Source organism: Astyanax mexicanus, chromosome 6 (genome assembly GCF_023375975.1).
Source record: "Astyanax mexicanus isolate ESR-SI-001 chromosome 6, AstMex3_surface, whole genome shotgun sequence".
Lineage (NCBI taxonomy): Eukaryota > Metazoa > Chordata > Actinopteri > Characiformes > Acestrorhamphidae > Astyanax > Astyanax mexicanus.
In genome coordinates this window covers 54,048,483-54,068,289 of record NC_064413.1, presented here as the reverse complement: position 1 = coordinate 54,068,289, position 19,807 = coordinate 54,048,483, and the positions used below count along the sequence as shown (strand labels likewise).

General features: G+C 35.6%; 1 protein-coding gene across 1 annotated transcript in view; it reads left to right on the top strand.

Moving 5' to 3' along the window:
- olfm3a (olfactomedin 3a) overlaps positions 1 to 17,941 on the top strand; it is a 53,262-nt gene extending 35,321 nt beyond the window's left edge. Inside the window, exons 3-6 of the mRNA XM_049480904.1 lie at positions 1,244 to 1,399; positions 2,299 to 2,518; positions 9,288 to 9,394; positions 12,251 to 17,941. Coding sequence (XP_049336861.1) covers positions 1,244 to 1,399; positions 2,299 to 2,518; positions 9,288 to 9,394; positions 12,251 to 12,928 — 1,161 coding nt within the window. The 3' untranslated portion in view covers positions 12,929 to 17,941. The remainder of the gene's footprint in view (positions 1 to 1,243; positions 1,400 to 2,298; positions 2,519 to 9,287; positions 9,395 to 12,250) is intronic.
- Positions 17,942 to 19,807: the final 1,866 nt, after the last annotated feature.

Below are 19,807 nucleotides of genomic sequence, written 5' to 3'. Positions count from 1 at the left end.
AACTTTTTAAAGATTCATTACTCTCAGACAGTCTGATAGAGCACCGGCCGCGCTGCCAAATCAGGCCAGACGCCGGAGACAGCACCCCCAGAACTGCTCCAGAACTGCAGAGTGCCGAGACTAAAACACAAGAACCACTGCTGAACAAAAATAATATAACGAGTAGTTTCAGTTTTGCCAGAAAACCTCTTGATGGTCCACAAGACTGTTGGGAAAATAGTCCTCCACAGCTCTGTGAAAGACTCACTGCAGGTTACAGCAAAAGCTTGATTGCAGGTGGAACAACCAGTTATTAAAGGTTTAGGGGCAATCACTTTTTCACACAGGGTCATTTAGGTTTAATTTTTTTCTCCTATAATAATAAAGACCTTCATTTTCAAACTGCATTTTGTGTTTACTCAGGTTGTCTTTAATATTTAAGAGTAAAAATAATGCAAAAACTAAGAAATCATGAAGACGGCAAACATTTTTTCCACAGTCAGCCCTGCCTCTAAACCCATACATCACTCAGTGCCCCTCCCAAACTACTTCTCCCATTTTTGTTGCCTTTTTACATTTGAGCTGAGGTTGGAGTCAGCAAAAATCAGGGGGTTTAGTTGCACTTTAAAACTTTAGGATCACATTGGTGCTCGATAGACTGTAATTGACAACAGTTTACATTTTTTATCAGTTTAATTAAAAATGAGAAAATTGAGTGTAATACTTCATTATGTCATTTTGTCCAGTAATCAGAAATAATGAAGAAATTCAACCATTTCCTTCATTTTCACATTTTTCTTTTCTGTCCCTCAAGATTTTTGAATTTCTGTAAATATAAAAAAAAGGAATTTTAACTAATTTATATGTTTTTTTTTGTTATTCCATTTTTTTTTTGTATTAAGTACAGATATCTGCGCCATTAAAATAGCAATCCGCCAGAAAAGTCAGAGGGCACCTGGCTCTTAAAGGGAATGATTAGCAAGTGGCACACCGATTGGTTTATTTTACGCTACACCAAAATTAACCACACCCATGACTAATTAAAAGAATTAGAACATGCCTTTTGCCCATTTCAAGCCATACACAAAGTGTACTTTTCCCGTGGTTACGATAGCAAAGACACACTGACACGCCCTACATCAAGCTGCATGGCTCATGGCTGACTGCTCGCCTATAGATCATTTAAAATGTTTTTTTTTATTTTTTAATAAATCAGTAGAATGAATGTGATTGGTTGGTAACACACTTTGTTTGGGTGGTGCAGGTGCAGAACATGTCCCAGTCCATCGAGGTGCTGAACCTGCGGACGCAGAGGGACTTCCAGTACGTGATGAAGATGGAGAACCAGATGAAGGGGCTCAGGACTAAGTTTAGACAGATTGAGGAAGACCGCAAAACTATCATGGCCAGAAACTTCAAGGTAAAAGCTTAATTCCTATGTTCTTATATATATTTCACATTTTCCCACTTAAGAATCTCTTTCTGGGGCTCCGAAGGGGTCCAGTGATCAAGAGACCACTGGTTCAAATCCCAGTCATGCAGCTTGCCATCAGCTGTTGGCCTTACTCTCTCTGGGTGGGTACAGTAGATGGCACTCTTCTTCCCCCTCATTACTCCTAGGGTGATGTAGATCAGCACAAGGCTGCGTCTGTGAGCTGGTGCATCAGAACCATGTCGCTGCGCTTTCCTCCGAGCGTTAGCGCTGTGATGCTACTAGGCAATGCTATAGCATCAGCAGCAGTTCAAAAAGAGGCGAAGTCTGACTTCATATGTGTTCAAAATAATTATAAAAAAAACACATAATAAAAAAAATTTATTATAATGAATAAATGCATTCATTTTTTTGAGCTATTATATATTTTTTTTCTGTCCTTCTGTAAACACTGTAATTTAGTGATTGCATGAAATCAATGTAAAATGTGTCTTTTAGTCTAAGTGTGAAAATTAAATCACATTATTAGAGCTGTTTATTCATAAATACCAATAATTTAAATCAATGCAGGATTTTGTCGGCAGATTAAAAGACAGACAGACAGATATCAGACAGACAGATATCAATGTATGTATTTAAACCCATTTCTTCAGTTGTTTAGAGTTTAGAGTCTCTTGAATGTCCTGAATTCACATGAATTCTATTGTTGCTACATACAGAAGCTATAGCTGTAGTATGTCAGTTTTCTTCATGATCAAACGCTGGTGAAGCTCAGAGGCTTGTCCAACAGGTAAATCCTACCTGCACTGCCTGCTGTGTGCATGCATAAGCATCTGTGTATATATGTGTGTATATGTGTGTGTGTGTGTGTATATGTGTGTGTGTAGGAGCTGCAGGACCGAATGGATGAGCTGCAGCCGCTGATCCCAGTACTGGAGCAGTACAAAACAGATGCTAAGCTAATCTCCCAGTTCAAAGAGGAGATCCGCAACCTGTCAGCTGTACTGACTGGCATCCAGGAGGAGCTGGGAGCCTACGATTACGAGCAGCTGTACCAGAGAGTCATCAGCCTCGACAGCCGACTGAGAAACTGCATGAGCAAACTCAGTCAGTACTGTTATACTGCCATTACCTCTTACAATATCACCATTATCTTTATAATCTGAGCACTGTTACTGCCATTACCTCTTACAATATCACCATTATCTTTATAATCTGAGCACTGTTAGAGTCATTACCTCTTACATTATCACCATTATCTTTATAATCTGAGCACTGTTAGTGTCAATACCTTTTACATTATCACTAGTAGCTTTATAATCTGATCACTGTTAGAGTCGTTACCACTGACATTATCACCATTATCTTTATAATCTGAGTACTGTTAGAGTCATTACCTCTAACATTATCACCATTATCTTTATAATCTGAGCACTGTTAGAGTCAATACCTCTTACATTATCACCATTATCTTTATAATCTGAGCACTGTTAGAGTCAATACCTCTTACATGATCACCATTATCTTTATAATCTGAGCACTGTTAGAGTCATTACCTCTTACATTATCACCATTATCTTTATAATCTGAGCACTGTTACTGCCATTACCTCTTACATTATCGCCATTATCTTTATAATCTGAGCACTGTTAGAGTCATTACCACTGACGTTATCACTAGTAGCTTTATAATCTGAGCACTGTAAGAGTTATTACCTCTTACATTATCACCATTATCTTTATAATCTGAGCACTGCTAGAGTCATTACCTCTTACATTATCACTAGTAGCTTCATAATCTGAGCACTGTTAGAGTCATTACCTCTTACATTACCACCATTCTTTTTTATAATCTGAGCACTGTTAGAGTCAATAACTCTTACATTATCACCATTATCTTTATAATCTGAGCACTGTTAGAGTCATTACCTCTTACATTATCACCATTATCTTTATAATCTGAGCACTACTAGAGTCATTACCTCTTACATTATCACTAGTAGCTTTATAATCTGAAAACAGTTAGAGTCATTACCTCTTACATTATCACCATATCTTTAAATTCTGAGCACTGTTAGAGTCTTTACCTCTTACATTATCACCATTATCTTTATAATCTGATCACTGTTAGAGTCATTACCACTGACATTATCACCAGTATCTTTATAATCTGAGCACTGTTAGTCATTACCTCTTACATTTTCACCATTATCTTTATAATCTGAGCACTGCTAGAGTCATTACCTCTTACATTATCACTAGTAGCTTTATAATCTGAGCACTGTAAGAGTTATTACCTCTTACATTATCACCATTATCTTTATAATCTGAGCACTGTGAGAGTCATTACCTCTTACATCGTCACCATTATCTTTATAATCTGAGCACTGTTAGAGTCATTACCACTGACATTATCACCAGTATCTTTATAATCTGAGCACTGTTATTACCACAGTCATTACCACTGTCCTTATCATAACTATCATTATAAGATCAATAGTGTTTGTCATTATCAGTGTTCTTATCATCACTATCATTATAAAATCAGTAGTGTTAGTTATTTCGCCATTATCATTATTATCTTTATGAAATCAGTAGTATTGCAGTCATTACCACTGTCAAAGCCATTACCACTGCCGTTATCATTTATATCATTATATAAGCACTGTTACTATGACTTTAAGAACTGTTACTATCACTATAAGAATTGTTACTATCACTTTAAGAACTGTTACTATCAATATAAGCACTGTTTTGGCATTACCACTCTCCTTATTATTATAAGCTCAGTCATATTGCAGTCATTACCACTGTCCTTATCATTACTATCATTATAAGTAGTGTTTGTCATTATTACTGCCTTTATCACTATTATCATTATAATCTAAGCACTGTTAGAGTCATTACCTTTGTCCTCATCATCACTATCATTATACAATCAGTAGTGTTAGTTATTACCCCTGGCTTTATCGTTATTATCATTATAATATAGGCCCTGTTAGAGTCATTATCAGTGTCCTTATTATTATAAGCTCAGTCATGTTGCAGTCCTTATTACTGCCATTATCATCACTATCATTATGAGTTTAGTAGTTTTAGTCCTTATCACTGCCATTATCATCACTATCATTATGAGTTTAGTAGTTTTAGTCCTTATCACTGCCATTATCATCACTATCATTATGAGTTTAGTAGTTTTAGTCCTTATCACTGCCATTATCATCACTATCATTATGTTTAGTAGTTTTAGTCCTTATCACTGCCATTATCATCACTATCATTATAAGCTTAGTATGGTTGCAGTCATTTTCACTGTCCTTATCATTAATATCATTACACTGAATGTAAGCTTAGTACTGTCAAAGCTGCCATTATCATTAATGTCTTTATCATTATAAGCTCAGTAGTGTTCGTCGTTACTGTAGACATCTATCTCTCTATCTATCCATCCATCCATCCATCCAAGCTGTAACCAGTGAATTGTTTGCTAAAAACAAGTTTTCTATATTTTTATGTTTAGTTTTTAGGCCCTTCCAGTTTACTGCAAACTTTTTCTACACTGGATTCTGTACCATTTCTGGTTATTGACTGAAACTTAAGAGCTTTAATAGCCCAAATACAGGTGAAAAATGGAAATAGGGGTGTTTTTTAATGTAATCTTTCTTTGAGCATGCCGGCCAATGCTCAACCTTACTCACAAGATAACCCCTCACAACTTATACATTGGGCATCCCCAAGCCATCAGCTGATATAAGACTTCGTGATTAATTGATTAATTGATACTTTTTGTATTTTTTGCGTACTCACAATACAAAAGACACGCCGACATGCCCTTAATCCAGCAGCACCTTACCCAATTGACTGGTGCACTATAGATCACTAGTATAGTTGAGTGGTTTGCATTACTACACTGCTATAACTCTCTTAGTAATACTGTTATAACTGTCATCATTCACTTTATCCGTCATTATCACAGCCAGGACCAGCTTTCATTATAGAAGGACTTCCACTTCTACAGGTGCTGCTAATGCGTAGCCATGTAGCGCTAGCGTCGTGAAGCAGAAGAAAATTAAACACCCAGATCAGGATTTTGCTGTTTCCTCTTATTGCGCTCAGATTCTGATTCATATTCACTCAGGCATCTTTTGGGCAGACAGGTTCCGCTAGGGCTGGTATTAACATAGAGCCGGGGGCACTGAGGCATCGCCCTGAAGGAATTGGCTTTGACATCTCGTGACACCTGAGACAGGATGCAGCAGCCCGGCGTTCACTCGGCTGCTGGGCTCTGCTTCCACTTCCAGACCTTCACTCTGATGCCTCCACTACAGCATATGTGTGGGATTAGTGCAGGAACGAGTGCGTATTTCAGCGCATAACTGGAGTAAATTGGGCCCTGATTTGGGCTATTGTTTAGCCTAATGCACCTCCATTATGTTATAAAGTCAATATCAGGAACCGTGCAACATACAGCTCTGGAAAAAAATAAAAGACCACTTGAAAACGATGAGTTTATTAGATTTTAGCAAATTGAAGATGGATGATCACAAGCCATCAAACCAAGCTGAATTGCTTAAACTTTTGCACCAGGAGTAAAGCAGCATAAAGTTATCCAAAAGCAGTGTGTAAGACTGGTGGAGGAGGAGGAGAACATGATGTCAAGATGCATGAAAAAAACAGTGATTAAAAAATATTAGGGGTTATTTCACCTCTTAAAACATTTTCTGCAAAAAATGAGAAATGTTATAAATGATTCTCTAAATATTTTTGTTTGGAATTTGGGAGAAATGTTGTCTGTAGTTTATAGAATAAAACAACAATGTTTATTTTACTAAAACATAAATCTATGAATAGCAAAATCAGAGAAACTGATTTAGAAACTGAAGTGGTCTCTTCATTTTTTTCAAGAGCTGTATTTATAGGACAATAAGGACAATGAAGATGAGCAAATGAAGCCATAGAGTCCGTGTTTTAGTGATCTATAGGCTAGCCATTAATGGTGCAACTTGAGTTAAGGCATGTCAGTGTGTCTTTGCTATCATAACAACAGGAAAAGTACATGCACAGCATTCACTACCTGCATTGCCAAGATAGCAATAAACGTCTGACAGTTGAGTATTGTCTAAGTATTAAATCAGAATAAATCAGTGGTGCACCTGTGTTTTATTATATTATTATCAAGTACACTACCAGTCATAAGTTTTAGAACACCCCTTTTGTTAAGACCGTGTACTTTATTATTTTCTCTTTATCTTTTCAATGACTTTATTACTGCAGTTCTTCACCTGTCAGACTAATTCTATTTTTTTTTTCTCCTGAAACTGAGACTCAGTTCTTAATCATGTTAATCTGAGCTAAAGGCTAAAGCTGCTGTTTCCATGTGGGTCAGCCAGACGTCTTCCTGTAGCAGTTTTTTAGAAGATTTAGATTAGATTAAAGTAGATTAAAGTATACTAATCATTATTATTATGCTATAATGCACTAAAGTGTTTTCTTTTAGCCACATTATTATTAATCAGTATATTTAAAGAGTGATAAAATAGAACAACTTTTTTTGTACTTCTTATACTTTAATTACAGTATAAAAATAGTACAAAAGTCTTACTTAAATTGTGTTAAGTGTACTTAACTGTACTAAAATGATACTATTTTAAATATACTTAAGTAACATTTAAACTACTTCATGTATGTAACCGCATATTTTAAATATGATTACAGTAAAATTATAATACATTTAATTAGTATTACATCTGTATCAGTATTATATTATACACCAGGTATATTAGAGTATATGTACTAAGAATTGATGTTAAATATATGTGATCTATATTTACATTAGAGTACAAATATACATGCTTCTTGTTCCTGTCTTTTGTAAGTAGCACACTTCTAGTATGCTTAGTATACTTTGTTGGGTATAAAAATATATTAAAATATATTGTACTACAATTTTTAGCGTGTTACAAATTAACTTAAAAATGTTTTAATATAGTAATTTAATTACTTTCTAAAAAAATACGATACATTGTATTTTAAGTGAACTACTGTAACAGCTGTTTTTAACACACTTTGTAAAAATGTACAAAAGTATATTTGAAAATAAGTATTTTAGAAGTATAATGAATTACATTAAACTAAAAGTGTACTTCATAGTAGTCTATTTTTTGTATCTTTTTAAAAAGGATGGTCAAAGTTTACTTTTAAACATTTAATGAAAGCATAATATTAATGTAATTATAATATAATTTAGGTAATTACATAAATCTGTTATTATATTTACAGCATACTTAAATATTTCTCAATATGTTTAAAGTACAATTAAGTTTTTTTGTTTTTCCTTCTATCTATCTATCCATCCATCCATCCATCCATACATTCATTCATCCATCCATCCATCCATCCAAACATCCATACATCCATCCATATATCCATCTATCCATCCATCCATATATTCATTCATCCATGCATCCATACATACATACATCCATATATCCATCCATCCATATATTCATTCATCCATATATTCATCCATCCATCAATCCATCCATACATACATACATCCATCCATACATACATCCATATGTCTATCCATCCATCATCCATCCAGCCATCCATCCATACATACATACATACATACATACATACATACATCCATACATCCATACATACATACATACATACATACATCCATACATACATACATCCATCCATATATCCATCTATCCATTATCCATCCATCCATATATTCATTCATCCATGCATCCATACATACATACATCCATATATCCATCCATCCATATATTCATTCATCCATATATTCATCCATCCATCCATCCATCTATACATACATCCATGTATCCATCCATACATCCATCTATCCATCCATCCATACATCCATCCATCCATACATCCATCCATACATACATCCATATGTCTATCCATCCATCCATCCATCCATACATACATCTATCCATCCATACATCCATACATCCATACATCCATGTATCCATCCATACATCCATCTATCCATCCATACATCCATCCATCCATACATCCATACATCCATGCATCCATTGATCCCTCTATCTAAGCTGTAACCGGTGTGAATTGTTTGCTAAAAACAAGTTTTCTACATTTTTATGTGTAGTGTTTAGGCCCTGCCAGTTAACTGCAAACTTTTCTACACTGGATTCTGTACCATTTCTGGTTATTGACTGAAACTTTAGAGCTTAAATAACCCAAATACAGGTGAAAAAAATGAAAATGGGGTGTTTTAAAACTTACAAAAAACAAAAGTTGCCATTGAGCATTGAGCCGACCAATGCTTAAACTTACTCACAAGATAACACCTCACAACTTACATCTTGGACATCCCCAAGCCATACGCTGATGAAGTAGTAACACTTCATGATTAATTGATTTGATTAATTGACACTTTTTGACTTTTGCCACATCAGAGTTTGATGCACCTTCTTTTAAATGCGTTTTAGCGTTGCTTAAACAGCATAATCTAATATTTTCAGACTGAAGCAGCGTTAAACACTTTTAAACACCACCTTTAGGCTCTAAACAGATTTAGTAGAAAACGTAGGAGCGTTAATAAGCAGCTTAAAGCGAGCGGAGCAGATGTTTGAATTCATTATTGATAACTGTGCTAATTGAGTCCCAGTCTGGGGGGTGGATGTGTTAAGCTGCTGCTGCTGCTGCTGCTGCACATTTCGGTGGCGTCTCTCTCTCTTTAACATGCAGAACACAGAGAAAACGCAGCGACAGAGCAGCCATGAAATTAGCTTCAGGAATCTCGTTAGAGGAAGAAGAAGAAGAAGAAGGAGGAGGAATAAAAGTGGCGTAGGTCTTATCTGTGTGTTTCCTGATTGCAGCATGTGGGAAATTAATGAAGATCACAGGACCCGTGACTGTAAAAACATCCGGGACCCGGTTCGGCGCGTGGATGACTGACCCGCTGGCGTCGCCCAGAAACAACAGAGTGAGTTCAGCTGAGACTCATCTGATCTGATCTGAAAAAAAAAAAAAATGTGTAAAATTTACTTTCTGCATTTGCTTTTTTAAAGTAAATTTAATTTAATGTAAATTTAAGTAACTTCAACTCGGTTTCAAGACTTAAATGTTACACAGAGTAAATAAGTGAACTGAACTTCAGTCAATCCTTTCTTTTAGTAAACTTCACTTCATTTATTTTTACTGAATCAATCCTTTCTTTTAGTAAACTTTACTTCATTTATTTTTACTGAATCAATCCTTTCTTTTAGTAAACTTTACTTCATTTATTTTTACTGAATCAATCCTTTCTTTTAGTAAACTTTACTTCATTTATTTTTACTGAATCAATCCTTTCTTTTAGTAAACTTTACTTCATTTATTTTTACTGAATCAATCCTTTCTTTTAGTAAACTTTACTTCATTTATTTTTACTGAATCAATCCTTTCTTTTAGTAAACTTTATTTCATTTATTTTTACTGAATCAATCCTTTCTTTTAGTAAACTTTACTTCATTTATTTTTACTGAATCAATCCTTTCTTTTAGTAAACTTTATTTCATTTATTTTTACTGAATCAATCCTTTCTTTTAGTAAACTTTACTTCATTTATTTTTACTGAATCAATCCTTTCTTTTAGTAAACTTTACTTCATTTATTTTTACTGAATCAATCCTTTCTTTTAGTAAACTTTACTTCATTTATTTTTACTGAATCAATCCTTTCTTTTAGTAAACTTTATTTCATTTATTTTTACTGAATCAATCCTTTCTTTTAGTAAACTTTACTTCATTTATTTTTACTGAATCAATCCTTTCTTTTAGTAAACTTTACTTCATTTATTTTTACTGAATCAATCCTTTCTTTTAGTAAACTTTACTTCATTTATTTTACTGAATCAATCCTTTCTTTTAGTAAACTTTACTTCATTTATTTTTACTGAATCAATCCTTTCTTTTAGTAAACTTTACTTCATTTATTTTTACTGAATCAATCCTTTCTTTTAGTAAACTTTACTTCATTTATTTTTACTGAATCAATCCTTTCTTTTATTAAACTTTACTTCATTTATTTTTACTGAATCAATCCTTTCTTTTAGTAAACTTTACTTCATTTATTTTACTGAATCAATCCTTTCTTTTAGTAAACTTTACTTCATTTATTTTTACTGAATCAATCCTTTCTTTTAGTAAACTTTACTTCATTTATTTTTACTGAATCAATCCTTTCTTTTAGTAAACTTTACTTCATTTATTTTTACTGAATCAATCCTTTCTTTTACTAAACTTTACTTAATTACAATTACTTTATTTATACAATATTACTCAAATACTTCATGATACATAATATATTATAATTCCTGATTTTTTTATATTTTTAGTTAAAATACACATATTACACTGTCTCAAAACATGGATGGCATGGTCTGTTTACAAAATAATTTTTTGTGAGATAATGTAAATATTTGAATGTGTGTTTTAACTAAAAAAAAAATATATATATATATTATTTTATAAATTAAGTAATTGTAATTAGGTAATATTGTATGCAGAAATGAAGTAAAGTTTACTAAAAGAAAGGATTGATTCAGTAAAAATAAATGAAGTAAAGTTTAGTAAAAGAAAGGATTGATTCAGTAAAAATAAATGAAGTAAAGTTTCCTAAAAGAAAGGATTGACTGAAGTTCAGTTCACTTATTTACTCTGTGTAACTCTATTTAAGTCTTGAAACCGAGTTGAAGTTACTTAAATTGATCTGAAATTAAATTTACTTAAAAAAAGCAAATGCAGAAAGTTGTGAAACTTTTTTAAAGTAAATTTTACTCATCATTTTATTCAGTGTGCCATCTCTCTCTTTCTCTCTTTCCATGTTTCTATCGCTCTCTCATTCTCTCACCCTAAGAAATTAATCCCAGATAATTAATTAGTGAAGTAATATGATATGCTGTTGGAAGATTGCACCATGTAGTGTCATCATTACTGAGCCATCTGGTGTCTGAACTCATACTTCTTGCACAGGCGTCCCACACCCCATCAACAGATTACAGCTCTGCAAGAAATAAGAGAGCACTTCAGTTCCTGAATCAGTTTCTCTGATTTTGCTATTTATAGGTTTATGTTTGAGTAAAATCAATATTGTTGTTTTATTCTATAAACTACAGACAACATTTCTCCTAAATTCCAAGTAAAAACATTGTCCATTTGAGCATTTATTTACAGAAAATGGGAAATGGCTGAAATAACAAAAAAGATGCAGAGTTTTCAGACCTCAAATAATGCAAAGGAAATGCAAAAGTTCATATTCATAAAGTTTTAAGAGTTCAGAAATCAATATTTGGTGCAATAACCTTGATGTTTTTTTTTAATTCATGCATCTTGACATCATGTTCTCTTCCTCCACCAGTCTTACACACTGCTTTTGCTACTTTATGCTGCTTTACTCCTGGTGCAAAAATTCAAGCAGTTCAGTTTGGTGGTTTGATGGTTTGTGATCATCCATCTTCCTCTTGATTATATTCCAGAGGTTTTCAATTTGGTCTCTAGTTTTTTTCCAGAGCTGTACAAAAAATCGATGTGTACAAGAGAGAAGCACATAGCGCTAATGCTAATGTGTAAAAGCCAAAAAGATGCATGAATTCAAATCTATTTGATCAATTTGATGTCCATGGATCGCATACGTATCCGATTTAGGACCACATATGAAAGTGACTCAAATCTGATTTAAAAAAAAATTATTCGGCACATTCACACAGCCATGAAAAAAATCAGATCTGAGCCACATTGAGTAAAAAAATCAGCCTTAGATACCTCTGAATCCTGTCCTCTTTTCTCCATCTTCTTCTCAGGTGTGGTACATGGACACCTACACCAACAGCAAGGTGGTGCGAGAGTACAAGTCCATGACTGACTTTGTCTCAGGCCTGGAATCCAGAACCTACTACCTTCCGTTCAAGTGGGCCGGAACCAACCACGTGGTGTACAACGGCTCCCTGTACTACAATAAGGAGCAGAGCAACATCATCGTGAAGTACAGCTTCGAGACAGGCAGGGTTCTGGCCCAGCGGGCTCTGGAGTACGCCGGCTTCCACAACGTCTACCCGTACACCTGGGGCGGCTTCTCCGACATCGACCTCATGGCGGACGAGCTGGGCCTGTGGGCCGTCTACGCCACCAACCAGAATGCCGGGAACATCGTCGTCTCCGAGCTGGAGCCGGAGACCCTGGAGGTCCAGCGGACGTGGAACACGGAGTACTCCAAGCGCAACGCCGGAGAATCCTTCATGATCTGCGGGACCCTCTACATCACCAACTCCCACCTGACCGGCGCCAAGGTCTACTACTCCTACAACACCAAGACCTCCACCTACGAGTACACAGACATCCCCTTCCACAACCAGTACTTTCACATCTCCATGCTGGACTACAACGCCCGGGAGAGGGCGCTGTACGCCTGGAACAATGGCCACCAGGTCATCTTCAACGTCACGCTCTACCACGTCATCAAAACCGAGGACGACTCATAAAGACAACACACTGGAGACTCGAGGAATCTGGTGGGTACGGCGTGATGAGGCACTCGTTTCATTTCTCGCTCATGTTTCCATTGCCAAAGCTTGGAAAGTGGAGCATCTCGAAGGGAAACCATTGGAGGATCTTTCCTGACTAATCTGCAGAAGGTTTTTATCAGGGACTGTCTGAATGAAGGTCTGTGTAACTTGCAAGAACGTTGGTAAATGTGTGTCAAGGTGTCAAACTGGGTTCTTTGCACAATGCCTTCAGTCGAAGGTACCCATCCTGGTCCTGGAGATCTACCCCCCTGAAGAGATTAGATCCAAGGCTGTGTTCAGATTGCAGGCAAATCAGATTGGTTTCTCAATCTGCTAATCTGATCTACACTGTTATCTTCATGGGTTGGTCTGGTAACAATGTAGGCGCCCATGACCCTGTTCAGACCTGGTCACTTCATATCACTAGTATCTTGTTTTTATCCTCATATGATTTTAACCACATGCATTTGGAATAAATGGTATAGAATAATCCATTTCACTCATTGCATGGGAATTAATATTGGTTTTTGGTTATACTGGGTAAGGTTTTGGTTGTGTAAGGCAACTTGGAGAGAAACACAGCAATTATATGTAGTTAAAATGCATCTTAGACCACCTCATAAAGTGGGTTCAGTGATCAGATTACTATCTGTTTTAAATGTGTCTCAGTCAACCTCCTAGGTCTGAGGAGGTCTGAGTGTTTGAATTTCTATCTGGGTTAATTGCGTGTCCGACCTTCAAGTTGAGTGCTTCCAGTAATCAGATTACTATCTGTTTTAAATGCATCTCAGACCATCTTCTGAATTGGTGTGTGAATGGATTAGTATTTGTTTTAAGCGTGTCTCAGACCATGTCCTCAAGTTGTTTGAGTGATCAGATTTGTATCTGTTTTAAGTTTGTCTCTGACAACCTTCTGAATTGGTTTAAGTGTTTGGATTAGTATCTGTTTTAAATGCATTTCAGACCATCTTCTGGAGCGGTTTGAGTGATCAGATTTGTATCTGTTTTAAGTGTGTCTTAGACCACCTCCTGAAGTGGTCTGAGTAATCAAATTTCTACTGAAGTGGTTTGTGTTAAATGCATCCCAGACCATTTTCTGAAGTGGTTTGAGTGAACAGATTTGTATTTGATTTTAATGCATCTCAGACCACCTCCTGAAATGATAGAACTGATCATATTTTTATCTGTTTTAAGTTTGCCTCAGACAACCTCCTGAAGTGGTCTGAGTGATGGGATTTGCATCTGTTTTAAATGTGTATCAGACCATCTCCTGAAGTGGTTCATGTGATCAGATTACTATCTGTTTTAAAAGCATCTCAGACCATCTTCTGAAGTGGTTTGAGTGAACAGATTTGTATTTGATTTAAATGCATCTCAGACCACCTCTAGAATTGGTTCCAGTGATCGGATTACTATCTGTTTTCAATGCAACTCAGACCACCTCCTCAAGTGGTTTGAGTGATCAGAATTGTATCTGTTTTATGTTTTTCTCAGACAGCCTGAATTGGTTTGAGTGATCGGATCATTATCTGTTTTAAATGCGTCTCAGACCACCTCCAAAAGTAGTTCCAGTGATCACATTTGTATCAGTTTTAAATGTGTCTCAGACCATCTTCTAAAGTGGTTTAAATTATTGGATTTGTATCTGGTTTAAACGAGTCTTTGATGAGTTTACACTCGTATTTTTGAAGTGATGAAGTGACCAGGAATGAATGTCTTCAGCCATGTAGCCATGCTGGTAATGTGGCATTCAAACATGTCATTATGGATTTGACTTAGTCATTGTTTGTTGAGTTGTGATGCAAAGGACTCTTTGAAATCCTATTTGGGAATTTGCTTTAGCATCAGCAGCCAGAGTCAGAGAGAGCACAGTTGGCCACAATTACTCCTATTGTGATGCTGGTTAGCACAGGCATTTGTTAGCTTGGGATTCTGCGCTTTCCTCTGAGTGTGCTGTGATACAGCCTTGTAAGTGTGCACTGATTGGCTGCAGTTGAAAAAGGGGCGGAGTCTGACTTTACATCTATGGGAGGAGGTATTAAGGTCCTATTAAGTGGGTTCAAGTAAATTGAGGGACAAAACTGGGTAGAAATAAAAAGATTTTGGATGCAGCACTTCAAAATGTGGTTTAATGTAGTTTTTTTTTTATTTCTTGCTGTCCAGATGATCAAAAATTAATCTGGATACAATCTAGATATTCACATTTTCTCTGGAAGGTCTTAATTTGCCTTGAGAACTTTGAAGACGTCACTGAGGGTATTTATTCATTAAGATCTTCAGGGTGTTAGATCTTCATGGCCATAACTGGGCTTTATTTTGAGCGTAAGGAACTTTTTGAAAGTTTATAAAGAGCTTGGAGCTTAACCATCATGTTCCATATCATCTAGGGGTGGGCAATATGACATAAATTTAAAATTATAGCATTTAACACATTAACAAGTATAGGAATACACACAGTGTATAGTTAAGGCTACATTTTAAAAGTATAAGAAGTGTGCTGGCGTGGAATAAAAAATAATTATGGGATAAAGTTTAACTAAAAACAAAACTCAGCGCCAAAAATAGGGAATAAAATCTGCAGAAAACACTGCAAACCTTATGAGGCATTTAACTCACCACTAAGACATCTAGTTTTAACATTGTTTAATGTCTAAAAGGGATCAGTGCAATCCATAATCATACACTAATGTATTTAGGTTATATTGGCCACAAATGCCCATAAATTCAAACACTGCTGTTACTGGACTGGATGAGTTTCTATAATATAGTTGTTAAGTAATGAAAGGCTAGCCTACTGAAAGCTGGTAATATTAGTAAAAAAAATTGTTTAATGTTTAAAACATTTAAAACACTTTACTATTAGCATGTTTTAAATGTAACACAACTTAAAGACTATTGATTTAAGGAAAATTAGCAATAAGTAATCTCAAAATGACAAAACAAATCTAGTAAAACTATTAAAAATGCATAATACATACTTTTTAATTTTACTAAAATGTATTCTGCTAAAACTAGACTAAAACTTCTAATAAATAAATAACTAAAATGTGATTCAAACTATTATACACTTTAATTAAAAGACTAAAACTAAATAAAAAACATCACCGATAAAAATGAACATTGGTGATATTGTCATATCGCCCACCCCTGAGACCTCTAACTCCCACCTACAGCTACTGTACCTGTTAATCCATGAAGAATCTACTTCTCATTCAAATTGAATAAGTATTTTCAACATTTTCATGCTGAATAATGAAGCTCAACAGACGACACTAAAGGCAGATGCACACTGAACACACCACACAGCCCTCACAAGATTAAAAAACTAATAATTCTTTATTCAGGTAAAGAGTTTGAGCATTGTTCAGGAAAAAAAATAAGTGATCACTAAAAAATGATGAGTTTCTTTGATTTTACTAAATTGAAAATCTCTGGAATATAATCAAGAGGAAGATGGATGATCACAAGCCATCAAACCACCAAACTGAACTGCTTGAATTTTTTTGCACCAGGAGTAAAGCAGCAATAAGTTATCCAAAAGCAGTGTGTAAGACTGGTGGAGGAGAACATGCATGACAAGATGCATGAAAACTGTAATTAAAAACCAGGGTTATTCCACCAAATATTGATTTCTGAACTCCTAAAACTTTATGAATATGAACTTGTTTTCATTGCATTATTTGTGGTCTAAAAGCTCTGCATCTTTTTTGTTATTTTAGCCATTTCTCAATTTGGGAGAAATGTTGTTTGTAGTTTATTTTATAGAATAAAACTACAATGTTCATTTTACTCAAACATAAACCTATAAAAAGCAAAATCAGAGAAACTTATTCAGAAACTGAAGCGCTCTCTTATTTTTTTCCAGAGCTGTTTTTTCCCCCAGGCCATTTAAATGCTCATCCCTCCTCATGGTGAGCATGCGTGCAATACCAAACACTTCCTAAGATTTTTATATTTTATACTCATAATTAAGTTATGAGCTAATTAAGTTGTAATTCAGAAATCTTTACAACCAAGCTGAGGTGTTTATATTTACATAGTTACGGCTTTTGTCCCCTCAAACATAGAAGTATATACTATTATTTTAATTGACACCACTAATATATATATATATATATATATATATATATATATATATATATATATATATATATATATATATATATAATTGCATTTTACATTTCTTACATTCTGTCTTTTATTTACATTTAAATATCCACTATAAAACACAAGACACAAGAGTGTCTTAAGCTCTGAAGCTGCTTTCAGTGTGTTCAGTGTGCAGCTGCCTGTAATGTAATGTATAATTCTGGAACAATGACTGTGAAGTACATCATTAAAAGATGATCAGAAGATGATGCCTAATGACACAATGGAAAAGAAGGAAAGAATACCATGAAGAAGAGGAATACCATGAAGCACTTTGAGTTTTTTTTTTTATTATTTTCAGAGCAGACTGTGCATTGCCTTTGCATTGACATGACGGGGTGATAAACTGAAACCATTGCCTTTTCTTCTATTCGGTGAGGAGTGCCGGAGACGCAGGATTTCAAGGAACTGAAGGAATAATGACTTCAAACAGTGGCACGGATGGAACGGCGGTACTCGATTTTCGGTTCTCCATTTAGAAGACCATGCCTTACTTCGTGGCACTTTGTTTTATGTGATCAAGAGGTTTCTGGAAGCTTTCGTTCTGCATGAAGGTTTTACCTTTTTTCATTTTTTTAAACTGTAATTTATAATTGTTCTGGTCCCTGGTCTATCTGTTACCAACGCCCCGTTCTTCTTTTTGTTGGATTTTACGGTTTTACGGTGTTGTGCTTTGGAAATTTGAGTAACCGAGTAATGTCCCAGTCTTCTCCCGGCGAGACGCTGCTTTGTCGTTAAGTTGTATAAAGCATTGTGGCGCTCTTATGAATATGCCCCCAGTGTGAACGACTGTAATGTTCATTGTGTTTGTCCGAATAAATCTTTTATATGAAATATAAAGTGCAGTAATGACCAATCAATTTAATAATAGACGCGTGGAGCTGAAGCGAAGGCCGGTCTGAGGGTTTTTGGGGTTGTAGGAGTTACTCTGAATGCCCCACGGTCTAAAGGCTGCAGCTGAAGGTTATAATGGACTCATTTGCTGCAAGTCGCGGCAGAGCCGGCTCTCGGAAATCAGAAATTCTCATGCATTCACTTTGATGACTTTTGAGTGCTGTCCTTTGGCATTTTCAATCAACATCAAGGGCAGAGGAGCCGGGATGATTCGAGTCCCTCGCCGCAATTTCCTCCTCTCATGTCTCTGTCAAGATCCCCTGTCCGCCGCCACAAAGGGAATTTAAATACGTCCCCCAGTGCAGCAGGAGGCATAGCGCAGCTTTACATCAAATTCACCACACCAAGCCTATACAATCACACACCGACACACAATGCCATCTTCACAATCGATTTTCTGCTCCTTTTTCTGATTTCTTTTTGCTTTTCGTCACATTTCTTGTCCAGCTATACGTGCCACATCCGTTAGTTAACCCACAGGGCTCAGAGCATGACTATACATGACAATAACTTTTCATTGGTTTCATTACAGGATTTTTATACAAGTTTTTGTGAGTAAACAATGTTGCAGTATAAAAAAGAAAAATCCAAATTCGTAAACTTGCAAAATAAAAAAAATATTTGGTTAGGATCAGGTTAATAATAGATAGAATAAGGGTTTTCAATCTGTCGTGCCATATGACATACCATTTCAATAGTTGCATTATTATCATATTAGGTACAATGAATACACAACGATAGAGTTTTCTAATGCCTAAGCCAATTGTTTCCCAACCACCTTATACTACTATATTACCCTATACTCCCGCTAATCCATTCTACTACCCTATACCACCATATACTCCCTCTACTCTATTCTACTACCCTATACTACCCTATACTGCTATATAATGCTCGATTCTCTCTATGCTGCCCTATACTCTATAACCTACTATATACAATCCTATGTTACCCTATACTCCCTCTACTCCATTCTACTTCTCAATACCACTCTATACTCCATCTACTCCATTCTACTACCTTATACCTCCCTATACTGCCTCTGCTATATTCTACTACCCTATATTACCCTATACTCTCTGTATTGCCTTGGACTCTATACAACACTACACTACTGTACCCTTTACTTCATGTACTCCCCTATACTACCCTCTACTGCTCTATAACTGTCTACACACTCTATGCTGCCCTATACTCTATAACCTACTACATACTATCCTATACAGCACTACACTACCCTCTACTTCCTAAACTCCACTAAACTTACTTTGTATACTGCCCTATACTATCTACCCTATTATATCTTAAACTATCAATAACATACTACTACTCTAAACCCCCTCTACTACCCTGTAGTACCCTAAACTTTCTAAATTCTCTTATACTAACCTATGCTCCATTGGCTCCCCTATACTCTCGTATACACCCTATACCACCCTATACTCTCTATACTGCCCTATTCTACCTTAAGCTATTTCATATTACACTGGACTCCTTATACTACCATATACTACAATATAACACCCTCTACTTCCTTTACTCCCTTCTGCTACCCTATACTACCCTAAACTCTCTATATTCCCTTCTACTACCCTGCACTCCCTCAGCTCCCCTATGCACCCTATACTTTTTGTAATACCCTAAACTCTCACATACTACCCTAAACCCTTTATACTACCCTATACTGCCCTGTATTACCTACTCCCTTTTACTACCCTCTACTCCCTCTACTTCATCCTATTGCCCTATACTACAGTATACTACCCTAAACTCTTTACACTGTCCTATTCTAACTTTAACCCTCCTATACTA